This window comes from Anoplopoma fimbria, chromosome 15 (assembly GCF_027596085.1).
Source record: "Anoplopoma fimbria isolate UVic2021 breed Golden Eagle Sablefish chromosome 15, Afim_UVic_2022, whole genome shotgun sequence".
Lineage (NCBI taxonomy): Eukaryota > Metazoa > Chordata > Actinopteri > Perciformes > Anoplopomatidae > Anoplopoma > Anoplopoma fimbria.
The window spans coordinates 5753430-5772250 of record NC_072463.1 but is presented as its reverse complement, the minus strand read 5'-3'; the positions used below and the strand labels follow the sequence as shown (position 1 = coordinate 5772250).

General features: G+C 40.6%; 1 protein-coding gene across 3 annotated transcripts in view; it reads left to right on the top strand.

Annotated features, from left to right (window-relative positions):
* The window catches only part of actn1 (actinin, alpha 1), a 58216-nt gene that overhangs the window by 16633 nt on the left and 22762 nt on the right, over nt 1–18821 (top strand). For all 3 annotated transcript variants that reach the window (XM_054613475.1, XM_054613478.1, XM_054613477.1), the window contains exons 2-5: nt 9469–9583; nt 10473–10592; nt 14752–14838; nt 15575–15662. In XM_054613475.1, the coding sequence (XP_054469450.1) occupies nt 9469–9583; nt 10473–10592; nt 14752–14838; nt 15575–15662 (410 nt within the window). The remainder of the gene's footprint in view (nt 1–9468; nt 9584–10472; nt 10593–14751; nt 14839–15574; nt 15663–18821) is intronic.

Genomic DNA, 18821 nt, shown 5'->3' with positions numbered 1-18821 from the left:
TTTGAGCCCTATTATTACCCGTTTTATGGTGATGGTATAATACGATTTAGTCTCGGTCAGAAAATTGCACAACAAACTTAATTTGCGTCCTCACTAAACAGGCGATGGACATGGTGAGGTAGTAGCGACTTTTTCTCTCTTTCACTTAACCAGACAATAAGACAACATTGTTAAATCAAGAAACATATTTGTATCTCATGACTGAGTGCAGGCTATGCCACCTACTGTGTGTACTCCTGCAGAACAGTGTTTCATGAAATTGGATGGTTCTCTGATCAGGTCAAAAGGCAGTTCTGTCGAGACCCGATACAGTTGATTGCTCGCATTCACAGGTCAGAGTTCACAGAAATTGAGCTCAATGCCAAAGCTTTGGATTCGATTTTATGATTCCTCCAATTTCACTGAAAGTAATAAAAAAGTAAAGAATGCTGTCATCATACAAACGAAGTGCAAATATATTATATCTGAGCTCGATAACAGTCAGATTATTCTGGGAAAATACTGCCTCATTATATTTCCTCACAATATCTAATATTTTTCCTGTCTGAGTCATCATCATGTACAGTAGTTGTTCACCCCTCTGCCATCACTCCTCTCAGACTTTGCATCATGCATCTCTGCTCTCTCGACTCCCACTCTACTGCCGAGGTAGAATTTGCTGTCGAGTGTCTCTGCTGTCCAGATGCACGGAGCCACAGCACATCGGTTCTGCAGAGCATCGGCACAGCAGCTCCACCCATCCTCCATCACGTCCGCGGCAGAAACCTGAATCCTCTTCTCTTCACTCTGCCAGACTTTCAGTCTCGGTTCTGATTCTCCTCTCAGTTCTTTTTTGGATGACAGGTTATTTTTATTTTAGGATGCAACACATATCTATTTCAGCTGACACACCTGTCAGAGCTGAACGCAGCCTCACATCTTTTTTCAACACCTGCACTTTTCCAGCCTGTTTGGAAGTTTTTGTTTATGTTTATGTACCGAAGCTGAGTCATCACAAATCAAATTGTTCTGTAGCTTTAAGTCCTGTTTCTGGCTCAGTCAAGCTGCAGCCGGTGTCAAAGTTACGACAGCAGGTGAATTTAAGATTTACTCATTGTCATGGCAACACTGACAAACTCCAGATGATGAGTGGTATGTAGGTTGGACGCGCATTACTTTTGAACCTGATTAGAAAACATATTTGTGCAGGTCGAAAGAGGTGGAATTGTCTTTTTTGTTTTGGTCTTAAAAATATATTTTGTGAAGTTTATATTCTAGCAAATGATGGTGGTTCAGCACAGATAATAAGCTACAATAGCTTCCTCCATTGCATATAACCCTGCTCTCCATCACCTTAAAAGTCAGCACTCTTAAGACAGCTTGCTATTGGTCAGCAGCGCAAATTTGTGTTGAATTTATTGCAAAAGATTTCTGCAAAAACTTCCATGAGTGAATCCACAGATAGCAGTGATTTTTATGGAAATAAGTTATTTTTGCTGCATCATTTTTACTGTTTTTGAATGCTGGCATGACAGCAATGCTACACATAAAATCTCCAGAAAAGTTTGGAAAGTCTTGGCAGCAGAAAAAAACCCTCAAACAATCTTCCCTTCTGTATCCTTTACTATTGACACTCCCTTGAGCAAGGCACACACAGCTCCCCCTTCCTCCCCAGCTCCCCCCCTCCAGGAGGGCCTTTTTTTTAAATCATATCGCGCTCTCGGTGAACTCGTCTGGTTGAACACGTCTGGTTGAACACGACACCCCGCGATCCATCACACATCAGGAAATCATCTGGGAGTCTGGGAGGGAGGAAGGTGCCGTAGCTGTTAGCGGCTCTGTTTTCCTGGCACCGCAAAACTCTTTCCAGCAGCACTTCTCTGGCCCCCTGAGCCCGAATGAGACCAAGGCAGCCGAAATAGACCTAACAGCCATCCCCCCCCCCAACTCATCCAGACAAGTTCTCAATCTCGCTCTAGCTGTGGGAGGCGTCACGGTTTAATGTTGTGGATTTTATTCTAACGAGAAATGTTTTTTGTCCCCCTTTAACCTCCTCACTTCTGCTTTCTGGAACTTTCTGGAAGAGAAGCTGGAAAGATATAGACGTTTTTTTTTTTTTTTTTTTGTGTGCAATATATCTGCCTGTGTCTGTGGGTTTCATCGGGACATGAGAGGCCCTCCGGTACCCCGAGCTGGAGACTCGAGCTTGAGAAACTGGCCGCGGTGTTGAAAACCGCCTTCCTGTGTCGGACGCTCTGCCAGCGGTGTCTGCCTTTCCTCTCGGCCTTAGACTTGTCCGCCTGCCCGTGTGTTCGGATATGGCAGGGGCCCGCACTCATGAGCTGGCTCATTTCAGTAAAAGGATTGTACTAATATGGACCTGGCAGAGAAGCAGGAAATATTTTCCGAACTGAGGTTGATTAATGGAGTGGGGAGTGGAGGAGGGGGGGGGAGGCTGGGAGCTGAGTGGAGGGGGGGAGCGAGGAGTGGAAACTGTATTTGAGAGGTTTAAGGCTCATTTTATGTGTCAGAAAGCTGTTTTCATTATCAGAATATATTCAGATTAGGTGGTTCAGTTTACTTTAGCTCTTTCTAATCTGTGCAATAGTTTGTGCGGACAGTCGGCGGTTGATGACACGATTAGTTCACTTCCTACCTTTTATCTTGTGTTTTCAAACGTGTCTTGCGGTCACATGTCATGATGATGGATCTGTTGACATCAAGTTCATATTTCATCTCCATACTATCCATTTAATACAGAAAATCAATAATATATGACACAAAATAACGTAAAAAATTGAATAAACAGTGTATTAAAGATTCCAATGACATATAAGCTTAAACGCTGTTGTATTATCCATAGCACTATAAGTACCTTTTTAAATTTTCAAATTCAGCTTTGACGTTGGAAATAGTAATAATAATAGACAAAACAATACCAACTCGAGGTCTGTGTTTTATCTTATTCCAGAGCTTTCTACCATAACACACTGTCTCCGCACAGGTCTTCATCATACAAGTTAGAGAATACACTTTTATCTTTAATTTATAAACCATTCAGAAGAAGTGCTAAAAGTGCTATAGATTAAATCATAACAGCCAATGAGCTAGCATGTTAACAATCCATCTCCATGACAACAGGGCAAACTCCATTGGCTGATGAAGATTAGTTAAAATGCTAGTAAGTACTAGAAAAACTAGTAAGAGACTTGGGTTGGGGACAGGGTTGTTTGCTAAACAATGACCTTTGATGACCTTGATTTGACTTTTTCAGCTGTCTGGTCCTGTTAAAGCCGCACTAAGCAGGAGTTTTAAGAAAAAAAATGTGCTCATTTTATCTACTTAAAACACTTGTCTCACTCCCATTTTATACATTATGCTTGCAATTCTGCTTTCATAAGGTCTCTTTCCCTTTTTCTATCCTTTGGCTATGTGTGTTTTCGTGATTACAGGATATCAGTATATTAAAGGTCAGTTACCCCTTACTGCCATTTGCAAAACTCCCAAGCAACACTTTTAGTTTCCCTTCTGTCATTCCTTGCAGGTGTTTGTGTTTAAGTGGTGGGAAAGTGAACCAAAAAAGGGAAGGGAAAGAAAATGGGCTGACAAAAAAATTACATCCTGGGCAAAAGAAAAAACAACTCAGAATTGTGAGAACCTGAACCTGCAGTGCCAGCAAACATCCTTAACGTAACACTTTGATTAAATTATAGAGTATCCACGTTAGATGCCGACACCACAGCTCTGCCTCAACAGTGCAGTAAAGATATCAGTGACATATAAGATTAGACGCTGTTGTATTATCCATAGCACTATTAGTACTTCTTGCCCGTTTTACCTTAAAAGTTTTGTAATTCAGCTTTGACGTTGGAAATAGTTTGAGAAAACAATACCAACTCAAGGTCTGTGTTTTATCTTATTCCAGAGCTTTCTGCTGTATCACACTATCTCAGCTCATTTCTTCATCATACTAGTTACACTAGTTAAACAGTTAACTTTTATCTTTAACTTATAAACCATTCAGAAGAAGTGCTAAAAGTGCTATAGATTAAATCATAACAGCCAATGAGCTAGCATGTTAACAATCCATCTCTATGACAACAGGGCAAACTCCACTGGCTGATGAAGATTGGTTAAAATGCTAGTAAGTACTAGAAAAACTAGTAAGAGACTTTGAATCAGGGTTGTTTGCTAAACTATTTAAGTCAACAATGACCTTTCATTCATGTTTTGACATTTTGGGATATACACCTATTAATTGAATTACGTAAAGTTAGAGAGAAAGACGGTTAGCATAGCATAACGACTGGAAACAGGGGGAAACCGCTAGCCTGGCTCTGTGCAAAGCTAACAAAATCAACCTAGTAACCAATGAACATGTTATATCTTGTTTGTTTAATCCGTACATTTTTTGAACTATTCCTTTAACCATATTGATAATTGAATTATGCCAAACAACCACGACTTTCTTGTCTTTTATATTATTGCAAATGAATATTTGGGTTTTTTGCACCACCAAAACAATTTCTATTGAAATGCAGTAAAACCCATTAGTGTTGTCTCTTCATGTGGTGTGTTTGCTGAGCTCTGCGTTCAGTAGTTGCCATGGGAGAACTGCTGCCATAATGACGCTGACTGGCAACTTTCCCTAAAGTTGATGTGGAGCAGATTCCTCTGCCTCTTGACCCCCGTTGTTTTTACAGCCCGCCTTCAGCTCTGGGAGGCTGAGACGAGAGAGAGAGAGAGGAGGCAGAGGAGGCAGAAGAGGAGGAAAGGGGCTATCAAAATTGACGACCCTCCGGTTCCTCCCGCAGACGCAGTCAGTCAGTCGTGCTTTCACTTTGCTCCGTTACACGACATTGTTGTACTGAAGCAGAAACAGACTGTGTTTAAGTCACAGTTATGAGAATTATTGTCACTGGCACGTTGTTGATGAGCAGGAACTGGTCTCCGGGACTCCAGAGCAGACATTTTAACAGCTTAAAGAGATTCACAGCACATACGGCTCTGACACAACTTGTACGAGGAGAACACAGATACTATACACTATACACAGCAAAGTACTGTATTTACACAACAAAGAGTCTGTAAGATGCTCTGATGCTTGAGGCGTTGTTGCCTTTTGAATGACTTTGCACACTGTCAAACAGCTGTTCTTGATGTGCATCACATCCTGCCGTCTGTTTTGCTGTTTTAAAACTGGGTTCCATTCTTTTATAGTCAATCCAAGACAATAGATAAACGCTTTGTCGCAGTCCCCTCGAGAGCAGTTACTTACGAGACCCGCCATTTTGCACCAATCTTTGAGAACACTTTTACAGACAGAAATCTATTGAAAAAGAGGCAGAGATATTTCCCACCAACAGTGGCAATGTAGAAAACACTCATTTGTTCTCTTACAGCGGGATTTTTTTTCGATTTGAGTCCTTTTATTTCGCCAATACCAACCACGACCCGATTGTCACATAATGTTGAATAAATATCAACATCTGCATCTGACACATTGAACAGCTGTAGATTTCATAATGTTAATCTTCATCCAAATAGAAGAGGAGGTCCTAGTTTAAAAGTTTATAAGCTTACATTTCACCCACTACAATCTTTAGGATCATCATCTCCTCGAGGTCTTACTGATTAAATAGTTCTGTCTTACTGTTTACATCATTTCTCAGATCGAAAGTTTGTCAAAGTCATTTCCTGGAGGTTGAGGAAATTCCAAATGACAAAGAAGTAGATAAATCTGGCTGATATAATAAAATGAAAAATAATCTGCCTGAATAAAATGATCATCACAGGTGATCAGTGCATATACTTGATCTGATGGTACTGTAAGAGAACATGATGACAAAGTTTCACTACATGTTTGTGATGATGCTACTCATCCTGACACCTTCTTTGGCTATAAATACTTTTGCCCTCCATACAGGGAAAACCCAACGGGAGCCATGTAATTGGAGCGATAGCAACCGATGACAACACAACTCTCAGGGGGCATTATTTTCTCTGGTAGCTCCTTCAGTCGTTCATCACAACAATTATGTGGTGCTGAGGTACAAAGACAGACTAGAGTCATTTGCAAATTACATACCCAGCTTTGCTGTCATCACAGTCCATCCCAAGCTAGTCAGAAGCTAATGCTAAAAATCGGTTGCGAGTTGGAACTAGAGTTGGTATTCCCAAGTTCTGATTTAAATGCGTCCCAGTGAATCTGCTGGGGAAAGTAGCAAGAAAACCAAATCATCTTTAAATGATCAAACCCGTGGGCCGAACACTTATTATCTTAAATTCTGAAAATCTATTATAAGACATTGTTTCAGCACGTTTCACAACACAAAGCTAAAAAATAGAAAAGTTAGCATCCTCTCCAGTCAATGATCCACACGTAAGATTTGAAAATAAGAACAGTATTCGATTTATTATAGGTTTGATAATTTAAAAAAAACTGTTGGATCAGACTATTATGTTGTTCTAACACCATGTTTGGCTGCTTTAGTGTTTGTCGTTGCTTGTATTTTTTACATGTATGTTACACCTTTAACAAAGAAAAAGCTTTTAGGAAGAGGAATAATCAAAGTGTTTGGCAAATGTAAAGCTACTTGGGGTAATCTTGCTGTCATTGTTAAATATAGAACATCCCCAAATCCAATAAGAGAATCCAAAACTCTGAAACTGGCTTCCACAGAGTGGACCTATTTTTAAATACTCAAATATTCCTCACACTTTTTATGGCACAGATTGAGTAGATTTTGTGAGATTAGACTGACGTTTTTTGATCATGCAGTAATCTGCCGCTGCAACCGGTGGACCGGTAACTCAGGGTTGTGACCTGCCAAGAGCCCCACAACACCTGAAGGGGCCTGAGAGTGTTGACCAAAACACAGCGAGTGGGTCATGTGACGGTGCAGGTGGCTGCCAGCCTGCCCTGTGTGCTGCTGCCAAACTCCACAGTGACCCAGAGCGTTAGAGCAACTCGCTAGGAGGGCCGGCTAATTCTTGTCAGGAGGAGGCCTGTCGCCCAGCCCCAGAGCGGCCAAACTTACCCTCCTTCCAGCACTTTTAACAAGCAAACATTCCTTCTGTGAACTTTTAGTCGCTCTTTATGGGTCGACTCAAAGCCTTTTGACTTTTTCAGCTGTCTGGTCCTGTTAAAGCCGCACTAAGCAGGAGTTTTAAGTAAAAAAATGTGCTCATTTTATCTACTTAAAACACTTGTCTCACTCCCATTTTATACATTATGCTTGCAATTATGCTTTCATAAGGTCTCTTTCCCTTTTTCTATCCTTTGGCTATGTGTGTTTTCGTGATTACAGGATATCAGTATATTAAAGGTCAGTTACCCCTTACTGCCATTTGCAAAACTCCCAAGCAACACTTTTAGTTTCCCTTCTGTCATTCCTTTCAGGTGTTTGTGTTTAAGTGGTGGGAAAGTGAACCAAAAAAGGGAAGGGAAAGAAAAGGGGCTGACAATTGTCAAAAAATTACATCCTGGGCAAAAGAAAAAACAACTCAGAATTGTGAGAACCTGAACCTGCAGCGCCAGCAAACATCCTTAACGTAACACTTTGATTAAATTATAGAGTATCCACGTTAGATGCCGACACCACAGCTCTGCCTCAACAGTTTAAAATCTTTGCCAAGCCTCTAAAGGGTCTATTGATTAGGATTAATTGAAATATCTTACTGCCTGTTGGAGCTTGACTTAAATCATGACTAACCCTCAGAGGAATACAGTATCTTAAAGGCTGTGGGCGTGTGTCAGCCCGTTGCACATAAATCTTCAGAACTGGTCTTTTTCTGTCAGTTCTACCCTCGGAGATAAAACACCATATAATCTGCCCTTCTCCTTCTACGTCTTCCACAGTATCCTTTTGGCTTTTTCATTGGTTGAAACTCCCACCGCATGGCAGCAAACTCGCACACATCTAAAAAACCGTCTCTCGAGTTTATTGATAGCCGTGTTAACCTCACGCCACTCCATTTCTCAGAGTGATCTCATCGAGGAAGTTCCACGAGTGCTCCAAAACCAGCTCACCAGTGACTTTTAAGTGGCTTTTGTTCCCCCAGCCAGCAAAAGGGACAGTGCAGGCTTTCATAAACGCTTGGCTCTGCTTCTTCAGGTCCTCCTTCAGCTCTCTGGTGGAAACATGGTGCTCGACGTTTCGGGGGCCCTGGGTGTAATTAACCCGAGGAACTCATAAAGAGGCGTTCACGGCGGGTTCCATGGCGGGCCCACTCCCTCTTTGCCAGCTCCTGTTGGGCGGCTGAAATCCTGCTCCAGATGTTTTCCGTTAGCGTGTTTGCATGCCAGCGATGCCAGACAATCCAAGGCCCTGCTACACCTACTGTATACGGTCCACAATGCTCCAGTGTGCTGCGGCTCCCAGGAGAGAGTGTGGTACTTAAGCTTGTTAGCATCACAGGGAAAGGTTCTCATGAACGGGGTGGAAGTGTGTGAATAAACCAACAGGATACACATTCATTAGTCAACAGACCTGGTTCATTTACGAAACAACACACATGGAGCTTACAGACACATTAAACACATATTTGACTTATTAGCAGCTTTACCCGATGGATGGCCGACTGTTGGCTGGCTGGTCCACCATTTTTGTCCAGACTGAAATATCTCAATGGATTAACATGGAATTTTGTACAGACATTCATGGTTCTCAGAGGATACACCTTACTGACTTTGGTGATCCCCTCACTTTTCATCTAGAGCCATCATGAGGTTGACATTTGCAGTTTTTGGTCGCAGAAATTTGGTTCAGACATTCATATTCCCCTCAGAATGAGTTGTAATAACTTTCATCCCTTCACTTTTCCTTGGGCGCCATCATCAGAGTTTTACTGTCCAATGCTTTGGTTTATGAACAAATACCTGCCTCAGCTTTACTTTTGTTAACGGCTAATTAGCAATGCTGTCATGCTAACACGCTAAACCAAGATGGTGAACATGGTAAACGTTACACCTGATAAGCATCGGCATTAGCATTGACAATGAGAGCTTGTCGCTATGCTAGTATTAGCATTTAGCTTTTAGCCTACAGCCTCACAGAGCTAGGTGGAGCGTATTTTCAAAGGAGTGACACGTCGCAGGTTAGGACATCTTCATTGGGAAGAACTTAAATATCTGATGCTTGCTCGTTTGCATCTCGTCTGGTGTGGAAGAGGTGTTAGTGTCAATACAACTCAGGAGAATTAGACCTCCATCTTCCAGTTGTGATGACGTTAGCCTTGCAGGGTTCAATGCATTGGACTGGTGCCATTGTCAACAGATTGTAAAACGGTGTGAATTTAATAACTTAAACAAACAGAAAGAGATTTCGATGGCATCAAAATCAGAGCTGCTTACCCAGAAAGCATATGGGTGTCTCATGTGGCCTCCTGACCTGCCTGCTGCTGCAGACACATACAGTATATAATTATGTGTGTGTGTATAAGTGCCGTGTCTGATGACTCTGTTCGCCCTCTCTTCCATCTCTACAGACATTTACAGCTTGGTGTAACTCTCACCTGAGGAAAGCAGGAACACAGATCGACAACATCGAGGAGGACTTCCGTGATGGACTGAAACTCATGCTGCTGCTGGAGGTCATCTCCGGTAAACGTTTTACTTAACAGGATTAGCTGAACGCAGACAGTTTGGATCGCCAGCACAGTCACATGTTGAGTTCGGATACAAGGATCAGACTTAAAGGAAGAGTTCTACATTTTTTGAGAAACATGCTTATTTGCTCTCTTGCTGAAAGTTGGAAGAGAAGCTTAATACGACTCTCTAATGTCTGTTTTATTAAAGTGAAATTTTATTTAAATGCAATGTATTATGCATGTGAAGCAAAATATGTGTGCAGGGTCAAGTTACGAAAGGGATTTAAAACAAATCCTTACAGTCTAGTTTGATTTTATAAGACAGGCAGAGATAGATAGTCGCTGCAAATCACATTTGATTGGAGAAATTCATTTATGTTGGATTTAAAGATGAGTGAGTTTTTAAAGTTTTTACAGAAAAAGAGAGAAAACATTTAAAACAAATTTTAACATATATTTTGCACAAGATAACCAAACAATAAGTCAATTCTTCTTATTTTTTATTTCACCATGCCTTTTAAATATGAAGCTCCAACAAGCAGCCGGTTAGCTTAGCTTAGCACAAAGACTGGAAACAGTGGGGAAACAGCTAGCCTGGCTCTGTCCAAAGGTAAAAAATAAATGCCTACCAGCACCTCTAAAACTCACCAATCAACATGTTATATCTTATCCACAAATAAGACATATATAAGAGTAGCATCAGCCTTCTCAGCTTACTCTCAGCAAGACAGCGAATAAGCATATTTCCAAAAATGTAAAATTATTGCTGAAAAACAATAAGAAAAGTCACAATAACAGTTTTACTAGTTCTGAGGAAAGCTGTGCTCCAGAACGAATATTTTTAAATGAGACACTGCCAGACATATCCATCTTCCTCGATCCGTCCTGTTTTTCCCGTCTAGGCGAACGCTTGGCCAAACCAGAGAGAGGCAAGATGAGAGTCCACAAGATCTCCAACGTTAACAAAGCACTTGACTTCATCGCCAGCAAAGGAGTGAAGCTGGTGTCGATCGGAGCCGAGGGTGAGTGATGCCGCATCCCCGTCTCATAATGACACTCCAGCCAAAGCATGAAGGTCAGGGATTTCTCACAAAGTCACCTGACCTTCTCTGAATCTGTTTACAGCTCACATTGTCACCTATTGGTTTTAATTAGGCCATCAGCCAAATCAATAGCTACTATTCTCTGCCTGTTATGGCTAATGTAGTCTCTGGCCCTCTCTCTCTCTCTCTCTCTCTCTCTCTCTCTCTCTCTCTCTCTCTCTCTCTCTCGTTGCCATGGCAGTGCCGCCGGCTGCTGTGCAGTTTAATGAGATCCTTATTCCAGAGTGTTCCTGCAGAGGTTGTGCTTTGCTGTGCATTTTCGGAGTAGATCTTAGGATCAGCAATCCCCTCGGGGGCTGAGGCTGCTCATTGTTCAGCCCGAATAACTTTTGGGATGTCCGTCCTCCTCCCATCGGAGAGTAAACAACTCTTTAGCGGAGTAAACACTCACTCTCTCACTATCTATCTATCTCCCTCTCTCACAACCACACACACCCCTCTGTTTTTTTCTGGAACTGACAGAGTTTGCACACGTTTGTTGTTAATGGAAACTACAAACTGTGTCCACTACGTCAAAAATGATTTGAAGGCTCTTAAAGGGTCAGGTCAGCAAATATACATATTTTTCCAATTCCCGTTGTGGTGTTCAGCCATGCAGATATTGTAGGTTTTGAGATATTCTCCTCGCCTTAATACAATGAAGTAGAACAAACATTTTATTGTGCAGCTCAAAGCTGTGAAATATGATATATTTGAAAAAACTCAAGAGGAACTTGTCTTTCCTGAAACATGGTTCTATTTATTCTGGATCATCCATAAACCTTACTGTCGACAAGTCCTGCTGGAACTACTTTCTACTGAAGAAATAGTCCTTGCTTACAAATGTTATTTCCTACCTGTGAACGCCTGAACAGAGATTTCTTAATACCTAAACTTTCTCCATGGCCAGACACCACTAGAGATAACTGAGACAAATATGTTGTATTGGAATTTTTGGTCCCTTGTGAATTAGTCAAATCCATGTCAGACACACAGGGGATCTGACCTAATAAGGTTAACCTCTGACCTTTGTAACACCAATGTTTAACCCTTCTCCTCCCTCCATCAGAAGCTTTTACCATGTCTTTCACTGTCTGACTCAAACTTGTTGAAAGAAGGAAATGTTTTAATAACCAACCCTAAACTGTAACTGAAAAAAACAATCTGCTGACTAGGGAATAATCCTGCTACATCTTCATAAAACGTGGATCGATAAAATAATGATTTCACATATTTTACCCCACGATTCACCCCCTGCATGCTCTATGCTACAGTTTAGGTTTAAATGCCCACACGGCAAAAATAATAAGGCAAATCATTTTAACAATTTTACACTGTATTTCATTAAGGCAAAGTTCTTATACCGCAGAAATTAAGCTTATTTGTTCAGTAAAAAAAAAGGTTGAAAACACATTGTTACCTTACAGCAAGTATCGATCTAGTGTCATCACTGGTATCATATTGGAAATATATTAGATGTATTGAAAAATTGGAATTCAATTTTTTACTGATTAATCTGCGAGTTATTTTCTTAATCAATCAATCAATCATTGAGTAGATAAAATATCTGAAAATAATAAAAAAAATACCTGTTACATTTTCCCAGAGCTCAAGAAATTGCGTGAAGTACATCAAATATTTGATCTACTTTCCTTAAAGAGAAAGAAAACCCGCAAATATTTACAACCAAGACAGTGGAACCAGTGAATTGTTGTCTTTTGTAAATCAACCATAACTAAGAGCTTATTTAATATAAACTTAATAGCAGATCTTCTTCACTATATTTAAGAAAACAAGATTTCTTGGCTCCAAAAAGGACAAAAAGTACTCGATTCGATGGAGATTTGTTTTGCACAGAGGCCGGTATAAAAGCTCCTAAACCAGACCGGCATTCCAGACAGATTAGCCGGCCAGGAATCCCCCCCCTGGTGGAGCGGCCCTGCAGCCCAGCTCGCTGCTCGCTGCGTTGGCGGGACCAGTTGAAGGGTCAAATCCATTCGACTCATCAGGGGGGGTTTGTTGTGGGTGAGGGATGAAGGAGCAGAGTGGTGGGGGGGGGGGGGTGCAGTTTCAAAGGGAATTAACAGGATTTGCGTTCCTCCCCCATGTTGATCAGTCATGTTCATTAGGACTAATCCCAACATTTATCTGCGTGTGTCAGCTCGAACAACAGAGCTCCACTTTAATTCGATGCGAGTCGTCTTTCACACCGCGTTACATGTAGAGACATCTGACTGACATCTCGCAGTCCAAGTTTGTCCGTCACAGTCGGCCGGCGGTGGAGCTCGTGTCCTGCTCCTTATTGGATTAGAGGGAGAAACAAATGATTATTGAAGGAGGGCAAACAGGGTGACCTGTGGAGGGGGATTTTCATTATCGACAGAAAAAGGACTGGACGGAGGCAGTTTATTCCAGACTCCAGCTGATTGACGGCCCCACAAGTCCAGGCTCAAATTATTGGACTGAAACATTACAAGTTTCATTCATTAGAGCTTAACTCACTGTTTCAGCTCTTAGAAGTACTGTGAGCTGATCTCAGCCTGTATGGAAAATTATATAATATAATATAATATAATATAATATAATATAATATAATATAATATAATATAATATAATATAATATAATATAATATGAGTGCAGGATTTCATGTTGAGTTTCCTGCCCTCAAAGGCTTGTGAAAGGTGTTAAAAAGCAAAGCACGCTGTTTTGAAATACGTGGTTGTAATTTTCAAAAAGATGGTTGAGAGTCATTTGCTTTCTAAAGGTTGTTCCAGAGCGTTATTTCTTTCCATTGCACTCTTTGTTATTGACAGCTTGTAAAAGTGAAAATCTAGTAATTAAAAGTTTCTTTACTGATGGACATGTGGAAAATCTCTATGGATAAAAGTCAAAGTGATTTTCTAGACATCAAGATGAAACTTTTGCTAAATTTTCTTGCAAAGACATCGTATACACATCAATCTTTTGTTTCAACATCATTTAAATCACTATTTCAGAGGGATGCAGATCCTTTCGAGTCATTGTGGTAGGGTTATTAAATGCTATTGAAACTAATTAGACACCCATCAAAGCTATCCTAATGTCTGTTGCTCTTCTTGAGGTTTTATTCATTTTTTTTTCTCCCGCTAACAGAGTTTTGGGGAGTTTTTTCTCCTTTCCAAACCGAGGGTTTAAAGATAAATGGTTTTCATTTGTTGTACGGATTCTAAAGAACTTTGAGCTATGTGAATACAATTGACTTGACCAGCTGTTCTGTGAGGCTGTACTTACTTACTTTGAGCTAAATGCTAACATGCAGATATTTAGCAGGCTGCAGGTATAATGTTTACCACATTCACCATCATAGCTTAGCATGTTAGCATGCAAACATTAGCACTAAACACAAGGTTCAGTTGAGGCTGATGAAAACGTCATTAGTTTTGCATGTTTTTGGTTAATGTTGACATGATGGCGGAGCTCGATGAGAGGAAGTAGGATTTACCCTCTGGGTTTTTTGAATGTCTTTACAAAATGAAAGGCAATCCGTTCCAACATTGGTAAGGGCTGTCTTCGCAGTTCAAATTGCAAAAGAATGATGGGTGTTGGACGTTTCAAATGCCGTTTAAATGGTAAAAATCCTTTAAGCCACTGTTGAGAAATCAATGTTTGAAGTCAAGAAAAACTGTCTGTCTGCAAACTGAGGGCGTTTGTTTCAAAGAAGTATAACATCACTATGCTTTAGTGAGTTCTACATGTTGACCCAGGGAATCATACGTATAACTTTTCACTTTTGGGAAAAAAATACATCGCTTAGAACATGAAAATCTTTAAAAGGTCTACTTAATGTGTCACACTGAGAGGATATTGAGATGGGGAATATAGATTCACCATCCTTATAGCCAAAAGCTAACACGTCCATAAATCTTTCAAACTTCAACCGCACTTAGCCCAGTTTTAACCCAGTTTTAACCCTTACACATCTGGACAGCTTTTCTCTTTGAAATCACCAAATCAATGCTTCTAGACATGTCTTGAAAGATGTGAAAAATACAGATTATGAATCGATGCTAAATGTGTAAATCTTGAAACATAATTGTCCTTGCTTTGTCCTTCTTTCAGAGATCGTAGACGGCAACGCTAAGATGACCCTGGGAATGATCTGGACCATAATCCTCCGCTTCGCCATTCAAGACATTTCAGTGGAAGGTACACTGTGTGTGTGTGTGTGTGTGTGTGTGTGTGTGTGTGTGTGTGTGTGTGTGTGTGTGTGTGTGTGTGTGTGTGTGTGTGTGTGTGTGTGTGTGTGTGTGTGTGTGTGTGTGTGTGTGTGTGTGTGTGTGTGTGTGTGTGTGTGTGTGTGTGTTCCACACTCTTCTTGTCCATTCACTTTATTGAAAAGAACTGCTCACTGTCTTCATTTGCAATTGAAAACACTCTTCATTGACACAGTGTCTCAGCGTAAAGACCTTTGTCACGCATCTCACCAAGCTTTAAAAAACCCTGCATGATGCCATTTATAGACTAGAAGAGCTAATGCATGTTAATTAGAGTATGAATGATTCAGAGACGGCTCTTCTTCTAAGGAGGTGGACACGTTAATGTTATGGTCCCTTCCTTGGTTAACATATATAATGCACTTACAATGTAATCCAATTTAAACGTCAGAAGTGATCAGAGTTGATTTGTTTCAGCTTTGGATTCCAGCAAAGCGTGTTTTAAAGTATTTCATTTAACTGTTTTGGGATAACACAATGAACCGGACACCTCTCTGTATCCGCTGGTTACGAGGGAGCACGAAACACCCGAGCAATCACACATGCTTCCGCATTCGCCTCACCTCCACTTAATCCACCGCTAAACAGGGATTAGTCGTGAATTTTTCAAAGTAAAAGCCTGAGAATTTCTTCAACTTCACGATGATCCCTTCTCTCATCAACCGCAGAGACATCTGCCAAAGAGGGCCTCCTGTTGTGGTGCCAGAGGAAGACCGCGCCCTACAAGAATGTCAACATCCAAAACTTTCACATCAGGTGAGGAACACATCATGAGTAACATAAAAAAAAGGTGTTTTACCCACATGCAGAGATGCAGTTAAAGTTAACAAGATGACGCAGGGTCTTAGCGTCAAGCAGGGACAATTAGGCCGGAATGAATGTGAAAGAGCAGTGGAGCTATCATCTCACCTAATGTCAGGTTTAATTAGTGTACATTTTGGTTTCTTTTTTTTTTATTTGGCTCTTAAAAGATTAACACTGCCTAATTGTACACGAGCCAAGGCTTTAAAAACAAAAGTAAAGACCCACAAGAGTTTTTGATTACTTTTAGTCCCTCAAGTTTAGAGATTTAGCTGAAATCCAGTTATATTGTAATTTAAGCAAAGAAGAGTTAGGACTTTGCCCACGCAATCTTCCCAGCAGTGTTCTCTCTCCAGTGTTCATAGTCATGAAGAAGACACGAGGGATGAGTTGAAAAAGAGCAGACTGTTGTTTGTCCTCAGGTCGTTGTTGTTCTTGGTCAGGGGCACTCAAACTTTTAAATTGAAGGTCCACATGGGAAGTTTGCAAAAGGTCAGAGGTCAGGAACAATGCGGTTAAAATACAATGACATAGTGTGTAAAAAATTGCAAATCGGTCAGAAAATTAGCTTGTAAAGCAGTTGCAAGTAATACCACATGGTAATAACCAGGCAGGAACCTCAAGGCCATTGCCAAAGTGCCTTAGACTTGCATTTTTTCTTTTGACCTTCAGGGGGCGACTCCTCTGATTGTATAAAACAAGTCTGATTGTATAAAAGTCTATGAGAAAATGACCTTCTTCTCACTATATTTATTACCTCAGTAAACATTGTAAGCATGAGTTAAGTCTTTAGTAAATTATGGTCCCATTTAGAGTAAAGTAAACCATGCAGGGTATGCTTTAGGGCGGGGCTACCTTGTGATTGACAGGTCGCTACCACAGCGTTGATTTGTCTGGGAGTTGTCCTTGTTTGTCTTAGAACTTCACAGTGCGTTTTCAGTCATGAAAGTTAAGTCATTTTGGCTTTTCCTAAAAATGTCTTCTCCGGTGTTCTGTTGTATTTAGCTTCACCCTCTCACGTCTGGTTGCAAAAAACCAAGATGGCGACGGCATAATACCAAACCCAAGGCTTCTGTCAGGGGATCTTTCTTCCCCTCTCTCTCCCCATGTTTCTTATCTTGTCTTGTCACTGACTATCAAACAAAAGAAAGATTAAGTTTAAAAGTCTGTTGGACCTCTAAAACTTGAGAAATTGTCAATCACACACAAAAATGTTTGTCTTTTTATACGTGTAAATTCATTTAAGTATTTTAGATTCTGATTTTGGTTGTATTCCAGGACCAGCGTCTTGGTGCAGTTATTTAGTGTCAGTTTAAATAGCTAATTTGTATCCTGCCAAAGAAAACAGACTTAAAGAGAACGCGTGCAGAGTTTAAATAAGAAAGTGTTTCAAGACCACAATTCTGCACGGGGGCACTAAGAGCGCTCTCACAACACTGCAGTCGTACTTGGTAGCTTTGGAGTATGCATCCTGCAACTATCTCTGCAAGACACTTCTTCAAATTAAATTGAAAAACATTTTAAGCACATCAGGATTACATAAAAGTATTAGAAATGGTTACCGCCTCATACAGTGCTGATGCTGAACAGAGGAGACCTGAAACCAGACAGAGTTAACAGAGAACAGACCAGCAGGATGTGGAAATAATCAACCAGTGTGTTTGAATTTATACCAAACAGCAAACAGTTTTTAAACAGTTCTTTTCGAGCTCAGTCTACGTCACAGGATGTCTCCACGCGTGTTGAATTATTGAAAAGAAGACCACTGTGATCCTCAGATGTGGATGAAAGCCGAAGTAAAAAGAAAGGTGAAGGGGAGGTCATTTCGGGAGAAGGTAAAGGCCTGATGATCCCGGTGCAGGAGCGAAGGGAGGGCTTTGATGTGGTTTATCTGAGAGAGATGATAGATGTACATGAGATGAGAGACTGACGAAGAAGAGTGCTGCTGCTTCAGGAAGACGAATGAGTCACCATGTTAAAGCTCCTCCCCTACATTACTGGCACCTAGTACAGCAGGAGATACATAAAATTATCCCATCTCACTAATTTGTTACCCTGCGAGCAGAGAGTGGCAGTAAATCCTCCAGAAGTCTTCCAAAGTGAGATTGAGATTGCACTGCACCATCCCATCATGCTGCATTTAGAAAGCCTGGCCTCTTTCAATGAACCTCAGAAGGCCAAACCACAAATATGTCTCCCAGCTAAATGAACACACGATCAGTGATGACGGGACAAAGATGTGATTCAACTATAGCGTTCTTGGACTTTGTGATGGGTTTTAAATTAAGCAGTTATGCACTTTTAAGTACTTTATTTATTGTATCATGTGCATTTTTTCCTACATTTCTGCAGATGGATATCTTAAAGCTGCTATAACAAATTATTTTATATATGACCAATAGATTAAATCCCTATGTTTGATGTGAAAGGGGTCGATTGTAGTGAAGCACCCACAGAAGATTATCACCCGACTCAGTTCCTCCTAACTATAGTGAGAGTTTTAGCATCTTTTATTTCATCTGGTTTCAGTTCTCACTGCTGTCATAGTGAGAGTTTTTGGCTGCACAAATCAGGCTGTTTTTTTGTTTTCGTCGGCTAAGATTTCTATAGTCGATTAGTCGTTTCTTATGCTTTTTTTCATGCTGAGTAACTTATGAGCACATCTCTGGTAACCACACGTTTTTAAGTGGTGCTTTGGTGTGATTTTTTTTGTGGAGAAACTCAGCTTTGTCGATTAAATAAACTAAGTGATTATTCGACGAGATAGTATGAGTGATTAGTCGACCAAGAATTTCTTTGGTCGAGGACAGACTAATTGTATACTACCTGCTAGCACTAAACAGACAGATTTAGGCAGATATTAGCCTCAGGAATTGGTAGAGACCAAAAACGGAGCTTAAACAAGAGTGAAATTTGACAGAAACATGGCTTAAAATGAATGTTAATGCTGCTCTGTGTCTCCTTTTATGTTTAAATAGGCAGCTGTTTGCTTTGAATCTACTTTAAAAGCTTTGGTTATCAGTGTGGTGAAATGCAGCAAAAATACAGCTAACGATAGCTAATGAAAGCATTCATATCTAACATAACAGTTAAAAACATTACAAATAAACACGA